At 41.5% G+C, this 12405-nt stretch overlaps 1 protein-coding gene across 7 annotated transcripts in view; it reads right to left on the reverse strand.

Moving 5' to 3' along the window:
- The window catches only part of rad18 (RAD18 E3 ubiquitin protein ligase), a 219534-nt gene that overhangs the window by 100665 nt on the left and 106464 nt on the right, over positions 1-12405 (reverse strand). Inside the window, exon 8 of one of the 7 annotated variants that reach the window (XM_048606428.1) lies at positions 2261-3143. The exons of the other annotated variants lie outside the window; for them this stretch is intronic. Within the exon in view, the coding sequence (XP_048462385.1) occupies positions 3125-3143 (19 nt within the window). The 3' untranslated portion in view covers positions 2261-3124. Of the gene's footprint in view, positions 1-2260; positions 3144-12405 lie in introns of those variants that run through there. 7 annotated transcript variants of the gene reach the window in all.

Raw genomic sequence — 12405 nt, forward strand, 5'->3', positions numbered from 1 at the left:
GATTGCAGATGGCGGAAGTGTCGGAGGATGATGCGTTGGATCCGGAGGTTGATGGGGTGGTACGTGAGGACGAGGGGGATTTACCTGGACCATCTCTAACACCTCTCTCCCCTTCCTGGATCTCTCTGTCTCTATATCGGGCAACCACCTAGAAACCGATATTCATTTCAAGCCCACCGACTCCCACAGCTACCTAGAATACACCTCCTCCCACCCACTTTCCTGCAAAAATGCTATCCCCTATTCCCAATTCCTTCGCCTCCGCCGCATCTGCTCCCAGGATGAGGCATTCCACTCCCGTACATCTCAGTTGTCCTCATTTTTCAAGGACCGTAACTGCCCCCACTCAGTCGTCGAGAACGCCCTCAACCGTGTCTCCCACATCTCCCGCAACTCATCCCTCACACCCTGCCCACGCAATAAGAACCAAAAAAGAATCCCCCTCGTCCTCACGTACCACCCCACCAACCTCCGGATCCAACGCATCATCCTCCGACACTTCCGCCATCTGCAATCCGACCCCACCACCAAAGACATCTTTCCCTCCCCACCCTTATCTGCTTTCCGGAGGGACCACTCTCTCCGTGACTCCCTTGTCCGCTCCACACTCCCCTCCAGCTCCACCACACCCGGCACTTTTCCCTGCAATCGCAGGAGGTGCTACACCTGCCCCCATACCTCCTCCCTCACCCCCATCCCAGGCCCCAAGAAGACTTTCCACATCAAGCAGATGTTCACCTGCACATCTGCCAATGTGGTATACTGCATCCGCTGTGACCGGTGTGGCTTCCTCTACATCAGGGCAACCAAGCGGAGGCTCGGGGACCGCTTTGCAGAACACTTACGCTCGGTTCGCAATAAACAACTGCACCTCCCAGTCGCGAACCATTTCAACTCCCCCTCCCATTCCTCAGACAACATGTCCATCCTGGGCCTCCTGCAGTGCCACAACGATGCCACCCGAAGGTTGCAGGAACAGAAACTCATATTCCGCTTGGGAACCCTGCAGCCCAATGGTATCAATGTGGATTTCACAAGCTTCAAAATCTCCCCTCCCCCTATCGCATCTCAAAACCAGTCCAGCTCGTCCCTGCCTCCCTAACCTGTTCTTCCTCCCACCTATCCCCTCCTCCCACCTCAAGCCGCACCCCCATCTCCTACCGACTAACCTCATGCTGCCCCCTTGACCTGTCCGTCCTCCCTGGACTGACCTATCCCCTCCCTAACTCCCCTCCTACACTCACCTTTACTGGCCCCATCCCCGCCTCTTCGGCCTGTTTGTTTCCTCTCCACCTATCCTCTCCTCTATCCATCTTCTATCCGCCTCCCACTCTCTCCCTATTTATTTCAGAACCCCCTTCCCCTCCCCCTTTTCTGATGAAGGATCTGGGCCCGAAACGTCAGCCTTCCTGCTCCTCTGATGCTGCTTGGCCTGCTGTGTTCATCCAGCCCTACACCTTGTTGTCTCGGATTCTCCAGCAACTGCAGTTCCTACTATCTCTGATTCAACTACACCTGACTATATGACAATGTGCAATAAAAAACAGATATAAATGAAAATGCAAGAAGTCATACCAAACTGAAACTAACCTCAATCTTTATTCTGCAGGGTATTTCTTACCTCGTTCAAAAAGTTCAGAGCACTAACGTTTTGGGGTATACCTTTACACACCATTGACAGGATTCTGACATTAAAAGCAATGGGCTTGTTCAGCCTAATAATCCCTTATTCATTATCAGTGATTCTTATCAGCTGATGTACATGGAATATCCTTTAGCCAATGCATCAGAGAAAACTCCAAGTATGTCAGATGTAAGCATTTTAGTCCATTTACTGTATTGTAATCATAATAACTTTATTTCCCTGTTAAATTGCATTAGAGTGTTCTCTATGTAAAAACTCAACTTGAACATATTCAGTGAAACAACGGAATCAAGTCATACACTGGATAAGTCATTGGCAGATACAAAACAGGAGTTATATTTCCACAACAGCAACATCCCTGTCAGTTCATGAGCTCTGAGGGGCCAGATTAATGAGTCACGATGAACATCACATGCAAAGCTCTGCAGAGGGTTTTTATCTGTTCAAAACACATCACATCAGGATCATAAAAGACCAGACACAGAAAACGTTGCCTTAGAAGTAATGGTGAGGCCAGCACTGTTATTAAAGAGGAAATCAGACAGCAACTTCTAATGATTGCATATGTGCAGTTAAAGAATTCAGGAACTTGCTGTAAGTTTGTTACTCCTGCAAAGGGCACAGAACAATGGCACCACACCAATAGATCAACAATGAAACCCACAGAACAATGTTAAGTTGCTATACTGATGTGATATATATCAGCTAACTTAGATGTAAAAACGTTGGAGCTTGACCGTTCAAGTAATATTTTTGTTGGTGACAAGTCTTATTTACTGCTAAACCACCTCTCTGGCACTAAAAATTTACTTTTCTAGCATGACATCACAATCCTTCAGATTTCAATTGCTGTTGAATTCGTGAAATGCTTACTTTTTACTTCTTCCCTTTCCTCTGTTCATCCCATCTTTCGGTTCACTTTCTACATTGAATTATAGCATTGAGTTACATTTTCTTAACCGATGCTTCCTTTTTCAATAGTAACAACTCTTCAATCTAATCAAAAGGCCACAATGCCTCCAAGCCAGTGCATTGTTCACCATGAGATCCAGTTCATTGTCAACCTTGTACATCTGATTTACACTGGATGAAAGCAAATTACTGCAGATGATGGGAATCTGAAACAAAAACTGAAAATGCTACAGAGACTCAGCAAGTCTGGCAACATACGTGAAGAGAGAAATTGAGTCAACTTTTCGAGACTTTGTTTTGTTCTGGAGAAGAGTTTCTTGAGATCAAAATGATAATTCTGTTTCTCTCTCCTCAGAAGCTGCCAGACCGGAGTTTCCCAGCATTTTCAGATTTACACTGGAATGAGTTTTACAAAGCTGAGAAAGTTACATTATATTTATACACATTGGCATGGTTCACTGAGATTGTGAATACAAAGATGTCTTGAAAACTGTTTTTCTTCTTACACTCCTTCATTCCTCTCCTGTAGCTGGTGTTCACAATACACAATAAGTTCTCTGGTGTTTCTCAAACATTTTTGAAGGACCTGCGTGTAAATGGATTAGTAACTATGGACCACCATCTGAACTATAACACTATATATTACTCATAGTAGGAAACTGCTAAACATAGAGCAGGTTTTATTAATCCCTTAAGAAAGCAGTTACTTAATTACAGATTATTAACATCTAGTGATCTTCATATCACTCTCAACATTCTTCAATGTATACTTCCCTCAATGTCACTCTCTCATAATACTGGTCTGGACTTGGTATGCCTTTGCAGACAACCCTTGCCCCCCACAACCCCGTTTCAAGAACCATTATTCTATATTAATGCCGCTCGCGCCCCCTCCCCACAGACTGGATTTTGAGGGTCTCCAAACAATAACAATCTTTGATGCTGAATATCGAATCACTGTGTACAAGAGGAAGAGAAATTTCAGTGAAATTTGTCACTGTTCCCTGCTTAGAAATAAGGATTAGCCACATCTTCTTATAGTTGAAGGATGTGGCTCCAGGTCACTCCAAATAAGGAACCAGTTGCAAATATGGTTCAGTAGAAATGCTGATGCATATTTCTGAATTTATGAAACAATAACGAGGATGGCTCCACAAACATATTTATTTGACACTTGGTGTGTAGTTGCGTGTTTTCACTGGCCTGTATGGGATCTTCAGATGTCTGAGTACCAGCTGGTTTCAATTTCCAAATATTCTCCAAATGCTTCATCTCAATCCATTTAAAATTTCATTTTCAACTTGTCATACTTTTTGTTGTTAAACATATCTGCGTGTTTTGAAAAAGAAGGTGCTCTGTGCCAAAACACAATGTGTAAACAGAAACAAAGAGCTATTCCTAATCTTAGTCGAGTGGCTGTTGCCAAGAGCAGATAAAGTCTTGCTAGAATGGTAAAATGCTGCAAATAGGCAAGTCAGAAATTTAACAAGTGACAGGTAACTCTGCACTTGGAATTCAGTCCAGATGGATTCAGGTTTCACATGATAGTACAGCTGGAGATAAAGTCCACTGAAACCAACAGACACGGCACAAATCTTTGTTTGTGCTAAAGAATATTGAGTTGAAATGGCAACGGCTATCATCCACACAGTGTACAACGAGATGAGGTCTAAGTGACAGAGATTGTTGTAATCAAGACCTTACAGAAGGTTGAGCTCACACCTCCAATATTGAAGGCAGTGCCTTCTAACAAGAACAAGCCATGTAAGTGCTTCACTAAGATCCATGGCTTTGGGCACAACTGAGCTCAGGAAGAAAACGTATGCAGATAATGGATTCTGACACAGAGTAGACTATGTTAATCCGCTCCAAGATCTATGTCGAAGATATATTTTCAAAGTATTCTATCAAACAGGGTTACAGTGTCCCATTGTTGTTTCCCTCAAATCTACTAAAACTACTGGATTGAAATTCAAGGGGCAAACAGTTATGCTCCTGTCAACATGAAACCTGCAGTACAAAATTTTCTTTGATGTCAGGAGAAAGGACTGAAAGGTTGTAGAACATGCTGCAGAGGCAAGGGAAAGAGGCAGAAGTTCAAGTCCTTGAGTCAAGGTCCATATCAGAACCAACAATGTGGAGCAAAAGAACTCTAAATTCCTGCAGTTTCAAGAGCTGGAAATTAAGTTAACATGCTTGAAACTCAATGGCAGTAAAGTCTGGATTACTCCCAGTGCCATAACTAAAGAGAATAAAAACATAAGGATGTTGAAGGTCAATGCATGGCTAGGGGCACAGTGTAGGTGGGAAGGCTTCAACTTCTTGAGACATTGGGACCACCTCTGTAAATGGAAGGACTGATTCCAAATGGATGGGTTGCAACAGAACTGGACTAGTACCAAGATCCTGGCAAACAAAGATGCCAAGTGCTGTGGAGGAGGCTTCTAACTAATTTAATCCGGATTTTGATATAAAGCACAGCGTTATTAAGTAGAAACAAGTTGCACCAAACACTGCGAGAGAAAGTTAGGTTTGCGAAACGTTAGAATTAGGTGGGAGTACAGAAATACAATGAAGTGAAGTTGGTTGTGGAATGCTTGCCTATAAATGCGTGGCAAATAAAGTAGATGAGCTGCAGGTGTAAATAGCCACCTGAGAATATGGTGCAGGAGCAATGAGAGTGACCTCACTTTAAAAGAGAAAAGAATTAATGGCTCCATAATATTCCTGGCTACAAGGCGGTCAGGAAAGATGGCTAAGGTAGAAAAGGCAGGAATGGTGAAAATTTTGATCAAGAAAAAATATCATAGTGCTACAACAAGGGAAAGTCTTTGAAGGTCAAAGGCAGAATCTATTTGGTTGAAGGTAACTAACAATAAAGGAGGTATTCACTTGGTGTACTTTTAGGCTTTCAACAATGAGAAGCTAGAAGAGGTTAGCAGACAAATTAATGGAAAATGCAAAAATTGTAGAATGGTGATCGTAGGACATTTTCTTTTACCTCACTATTGAATGAGGTAGGAATTGTGTTAAGGGGGAATTTCTGGTTTGCTCATGCGAATTTTCTTGATCAGCGTTTCCTGTCTGATGAGGAAGGAGGCCGTGCTGGATCTAGACCTAGTGAATGAAGGGGGTCTAACAGAGAATGTCACAGTCAAAGATCACCTCAGAAATAGTCATTGTAGTCTTACAGCTTTTAGGTTTAGATTAGCTATGGAAAAGGACTAGCAGTAAACTGGAATAAAAATATTAAACTGAAAAATAAATAATTTAATCAATCAAAGATTTCTGGCTCAGATAATTTGAAATCAGACTGATTCCTGGGATGGCAGGACTAATGTATGAGAGAGAGACTGAATCAGCTGGGGCTATATTCACTAGATTTGAGAAGAGTGAGGGGGTAATCTCATAGAAACATATAAAGTTCTAAAAGAAATAGACAATATAAATGCTGGAGAGATGTTCCCGATAATTGGAGAATTCAGAAACAGGGGTCATTGTCTAAAGATACAGGGTAGGCTATTTAAGACTGAGATGCGGAGAAATTCCTTCATCTGGAGAGTAGTGAACCTGTGGAATTCTCTGCCAGAGTGGCATCGAGGCCAAGTATTGAATGTTTTCAAGGAGGAGTCAGATAGAGGTCTTGAAACTAAAGGGTATGGAGAGAAAGCAGGGACAGAATACTGAGATGATCCATGATCATATTAAATGGCGGAGCAGGAACAAAGCACTGAATGGCTTACCTCTATTTTCTATGTTTCTATGAGATCAAGGAAATGTCAAGCAGAAATGCAAAAGAGCAATAGGCACTCTTTAAATTGGAGGTGGTTTGGATTTAGTCAAGGTGCATTCCCACAACAGTGAAAAGGAGGACAAGCAAAGTCATAGCTCTCTGTATGACAAAGGAATGACAAGGCGAAGATAGGATAAAGCAGAAGGGGCATATGACAGACAACTTGATAACAGAAGGGAGAATCAGCCTGAATTTAAAAGTACAGAAGGTAAGAGATAGAGGAAATAGGAGGAGAAAAGAGACAATACAAAAATAGATTGTTGGTTGAAGTATAAGAATACAAATGAGGGCGGATCTCAGAGACTTATAAAATCCTAAAAGGACAAGACAAGGTAGAGGCAAGGAGGATGTTCCTGACGGTGAGTGTGTTCAGAACCAGGGGTCACAGTCTGAGGATTCAGGGAAGACAATTTAGGATGGAGATCAGGAGATATTTCTTCACCCAAACAATGGTGAGCCTGTGGAATTCATTACCATGGGAAGTAGTTGATGCCAAAACATTGAATGTATTCAAGAAGCAGCAAGATATAGCACTTGGGGCGAACAGGATCAAAGGTTATGGGGAGAAAGCAGCATTAGGCTATTGAATTGGACAATCAGCCATGATCATGATGAATGGCGAAACAGGCTTGAAGGGCCCAATGACCACCTCCTGCTCCAATCTTCTATGTTTCTTTGTTTCTATTTGCAAAGTTCTTCTACAAAGAAGTAACAGGGAGGGTGACGTTCTCAGGAATGGTGCAGTTAGTTAGGCACCAAGATAAAGATCTATAGTTGAAGACAGAAGATATGAGATGCTAAATACATACTTTGCATTGCTGTTTGTTGTAGGAAACGAGTTTGCCGAAACTGTGGCAAAGAGGTAAGGTGCTGGATGAGATAGAAAACAGATAATGAGAAGGACCAAGGAAGGCTGGCTGTATTCAAAAGAAGTTACCTGGACAAAAATGTTGTGTCCTGAATTCTAAAGGGAAGGAGGATAAATTTGGCAAGGTGACTACAGTCTGTTTAATGTTAGTGGTTGGGAAACTTTCAGGAACAATAATCTGGAACAAAATTAACATCCATTTGGAGAACCATGACAATAAAAGCATGAATTTGTTAAGCAAATATTAAATTCGACTACGGTTACGTTTTTTGATGGGATGACAATGGGAGTAACTGGACTGCTTTTCAAAACACCTAACACAAATTCAATGGGTTGAATAGTCGTCTCTACTGTACTATCTGCAAGTCTATATGACTAAACTTTCCAGTCACCTTCTCCAAACTTTATTCAGGAGCCCAAGGTTTGAACAGCAGTTGTGCAATCACAGAGTTAAACTGCTGCAAACTGGTTATGCTCAGGAATAAAAAAAGTTGAAACAATACCTCAAGGCTAGGAAAAAAGAAGATCTGGCCTGAGCTCATAAGGCAAGGTTAACAACTAGGATCTGCTCCACATTCTCAAGAGCCTGAAAGAAAATGTCATCTCCTCATCTAACAAGATGAAGAGGATGTGAATGAATGATATAGGGTTCACAGCACAAACAGGGAGTGTCCATTGGAAAAGAAAATAGAACACAAAACACAGAGGAAACATGAAAGACTGTTTCTTGGTATATCTTACTTGCAGAAAGCAGAATATGCATATAGACATGGTTATTACAAGTAATCATTGCAAAAACGTAAAAGGGACTGGAATGCATTAAGATTTAAGATTGTTTGGCAATGGTTCCAATTAGAATCAGGACAGAAACATGACTTCATAGAAGGCTCACTTCAGAACAATGAACTAAATAACTTAATTTGGCTGTACCACTGAAAAATAGTTGGATTAAAGAAAGTAATAAAAAATTATCGTAATTTACATGCAAAACAAAGTTATAACCAAGCATAAGATATGTAAACCAAATAAGCAATTACTAAGATAGTAGAATACAGCAATTAAAATAGAAACAATACAACAATTTATACCATGAACAAAATCAGAAATTGCTGTAAAAACTCAGCAGGTCTGGGAGCATCTACAGAGAGAAAGTGTGAAAGGGAAACTTTGTAGAAAGAATATTATTAAATTGGAGAGGGTTCAAAAGAGATTTACCAGGATGTTGCTGGGGATGGAGGGTTTGAGTTATAAGGAGAGGCCAGATAGGCTGGGGCTTTTCTCACTGGACTGTAGGAGATAGAGGGATGATCTTAGAGGTTTATAAAATCATGAGGGGTACAGATAAGGTAGCACTTATACAGTAAATGGTAAGCTCCTGAGGGGTGTTGTGGAACAGAGGGACCTAAGAGTACGAGTACATAGTTTGTTGAAAGTGACATCACAGGTAGACAGGGTGAAGATGGCGGCATTTAGCATGCTAGCCTTCATCGTTCGGGGCATTGAGTATAGGAGTTGGGACGTTACGTTACAGTTGTATAAGTTGTTGGTGAAGCCACACTTGGAGTACTGTGTACAGTTTTGGTCACAATTACAGGAAAAATATAGCTAAACTGGAAAGTGTGCAAAGAAGATTTATGAGGATGTTGCCAGGAGTAGTAGGTCTGAGTTATAGGGAGAGGCTAGCCAGGATAGGACTTTATTCCTTGGAATGTAGGAGAATGAGGGGTGATCTTATTGAGGTGTATAAAATCATGAGGGGCATAGATAGGATGAATGCATACATACAGTCTTTTTCCAAGGGATGGGGAATTGAAAACTAGACAGAATAGGTTTAAGGTGAGAGGGGAAAGGCTTAAGGAGGATCTGAGGGGGGTCTTCTTCACACAGACAGTGGTGCGTATATGGAATGGGCTGCCAGAAAAAGTGGTTGAGGCAGGTACAATAGCAACATTTAAAAAACATTTGGATAGGTACATGGATGGGAAGGGTTCAGAGGGATATGGACGAAATGCAGGCAATTGGAACTAGCTCAGCGGGCACCATGGTCAGCATGGACCAGTTTGGGTGAGATAGAGGGTTCTGAACACACTCACTGAAGGGGCCTGTTGCCATTCTTTATTACTCTATGACTCTACGAATGGCAGGTGTCTTTTCCCTAGGGCAGGGGATTTCAAGACTAAGGGTCATATTTTTAAGGTGAGAGGAGACAGATTTTAAAAAAGACATGAGCGCCTTTCTTTTCTACACAGAGAGTGGTTTGTGTACGGAATGAACATCCAGAGGAAGTGGCAGATGCCGGTACAGTTCCAACGTTTAAAAGACATTTGGATAAGTACATGAATAGGAAAGCTTTGGAGGGATACGGGCCAGAAGGAGGCAGGTGGGATCCGTTTAGTTTGGGATTATGGTCAGTATGGACTGGTTGGACCCATGGGTCTGTTTCTGTGATGAATGACTCTACAATCGCAAAATAGAAACCACCATCCTCAGTTTTTTTGCTTTTTTTCCCCCACAATTCGTACCATGCGAACAAGTTAAAAGGAAGGCCAAGAGGAAGACAGAAAGCTGGTAAAACTCAAGAATGAAAGGTTATCACAACTAGTCTTCCAGATGACAAAAATGAGTGGTAGGAAGGAGTTATTTGAAAAAATCATCAAAGGTAATTGATTCAATGAACAAGCAAGGGGAGTTTGAAATGGAGGTACTGCTCCGGAGGAATGTATTGAAAAACAAAGATCCACTGTGCAGATGGGATACATTCAAGGAGGTCCAAGGTGCCTAGAGACAAAACTCGTAGAGCAGCAGCTCTATACACATTGCTGCTGTAGCATGAGGGTCAGCTGGGTGGTCCATAGCAACCACACAGCACCAAGTTTCTGGAACTTGAAAAATTGTGTTCAGCTCTGAGCTGATGAGTTAGAGGCTGAGCTTGGAAGCAGTAGAAGGGAGGAAGTTACCTGGATACTGTGTTCTAGGAGGTAGTCACGTTCCTTAAGCATTTGTAATTTAGTCCATGATCAGGGACAGGAGCATTTGACTGCAATTAAAGCAGATATAGGAACCCTGAGGTTACAATGGAGCAGCCTTTCTGTATCCAGAGTAACTGAACCAGCCAGGTTTGTTGTCAAGCAGGATTTGGAGCAGGTCACATTATTCCCATTCATTACTCCACTTAATCATAGTTTAAACAAACAGCTTCAAAGTATAACTTATAATCTTCATATCTGTAATACTTCTCATTGCCTTTGAGGGTATTAAGATTAAGCCAACTGAGGAATGTTATACTAATATAGTTTATTTCAGAACCCCTCTAAGAAGGCTTGATATTAAGGTTGCTAAATAAAGTAGAAGGTTTGACATGCCAGAGTAAAATGCTGGACTGGATAAGAAGTTGGTAAATTTTTTTAGAAATGCAGATCTGGAAAGAGGGAGGATGAAGTAAAGTTAGGTTGTGAGAGTTCTAACTGGAGTTATGAAAAGCTCAGAACTTGTTGGTTTCTGAATAATATATGACAGTGAGCTTGAAAGTTTAATTTATCTTTTTTCTTTAAGACGCATTTCTAAATTCTGTTCCAACATTTTTGTTACATTAAATTGAAACAGTGGTGTTTATTTGTCCTCATCGATATGTGTTCTGACATTGCAGGAAAGTGCATGACCCATTTTTAGTCTAGCATACAATGAGCTAAGTGTGTATGGATGGTATTGTAAATTCTTAGACAGCATAATATAAGAAAACCATCACTGGTTGGGATCCTCTGACAGTCAACTGGCTTTCAGACAATTTGGCCCTTCATTCAGAATGATACTGCTACAGCTGCTAATCAGCTCAACTATTTTGTGTTCTCCACCTTTGATGCTTATGTCCCCAATAAAACCTTTAATCTCTCCCACAGTGGTTTCTCTCCCTGGTACAAAATCCATTCCTGTTCCTTTACATTCAGGGTGTGGTCCAGGAGAAGAGATAAAACTTACGTATACCTGGCAGATACATCTTTCTCTACATCTGTCTGAATCTCACTCTCTGTCTTCAATTTCCTCTGCCAAAATTACTCTCAAATCTGGGAGACTTCTGGGTAGAAAAAATAATTCCCAGCTTCTTTGTTCCACTTTGATCGTCTCTTTAAGACTGTCCCCTGCTTTCCATTCCCCACTCCTTGATCCTTTACTCCAATAAATGTGAGATCATCATCAGGACACAAAGATGAAAACCATCCATTCAACCAACCATTGCGCTATTTAATAAACAAAATAAATTGCCCAAAAGACATCACCTGCCCTAATCCTGAATTCACACCTTTCTCAATTTGTTGACTATCCACCTTCACACTTTCTCTGAGCTCAATTTTCCATGAAGCTCATTTATTGAACCCTTGATCTCATTCCTACTAAACTGTTGGCCATTCAATTTCCCTCCTTTCCAACGATTCTCACAGATTTTGAAATAAATCCCAATTCCTCAGGCACGGATCCTCCACATTTTCAAAACTGCAACCATCACTACCACCACCCTTTCAAGGAATCCACCTATGGCCCCTCAGTTATTACAATTTATAATTCAACTTCCAACCTCTCTTTTCCAAGTCCTTGCTCATGTTCTGTCCTGCTACAAGATCCAACTCACAGATGACAAACTGACCAACTGATCTTGATAAACCTTTCCCCCGCATCCCCAATCTCTGCAACACTGACTACACCACTCTCCTACAGACCATTCAGTTTATTACTCCAACTAATGGAGCTTCCACTTTTACCTTTTTTAAAAATTTATTCACAGGATGTGGGTATCGCAACATTTATTGCTCATCCCTAATTGCCCAGTTTCCTTCCTGGACAGACATTCGCGCCCCAGATGGGTTTTTCTGACAGTCATTCAGGTTTCACGGTCATCAATACAGTCTCAATTCCAGGTTTTTATTGAATTCAAATTCTAACATCTGCCATGGTAGGATGTGAAAACAGATGCCCAGACCATTACCCAGTCTCTGGATTAATAGTCTCATGATGATACCACTAGAACATCGCCTCCCATCTAATCATAGCCTGAATATCTCCAGCAACAGTTACTTTTTTATTCCTGCACCATGAGCTCTGAAGTCCCCAAAGAATTAATCCTTGTCCCCTCCTCTTTATTTTCCACATGTTATTCCCTGATGACAGATTCTGCAGACACAAGACGTTTTTTCA

The sequence above is a fragment of the Rhincodon typus genome, chromosome 16 (assembly GCF_021869965.1).
Source record: "Rhincodon typus isolate 14 chromosome 16, sRhiTyp1.1, whole genome shotgun sequence".
NCBI classification, from domain to species: Eukaryota; Metazoa; Chordata; class Chondrichthyes; order Orectolobiformes; family Rhincodontidae; genus Rhincodon; species Rhincodon typus.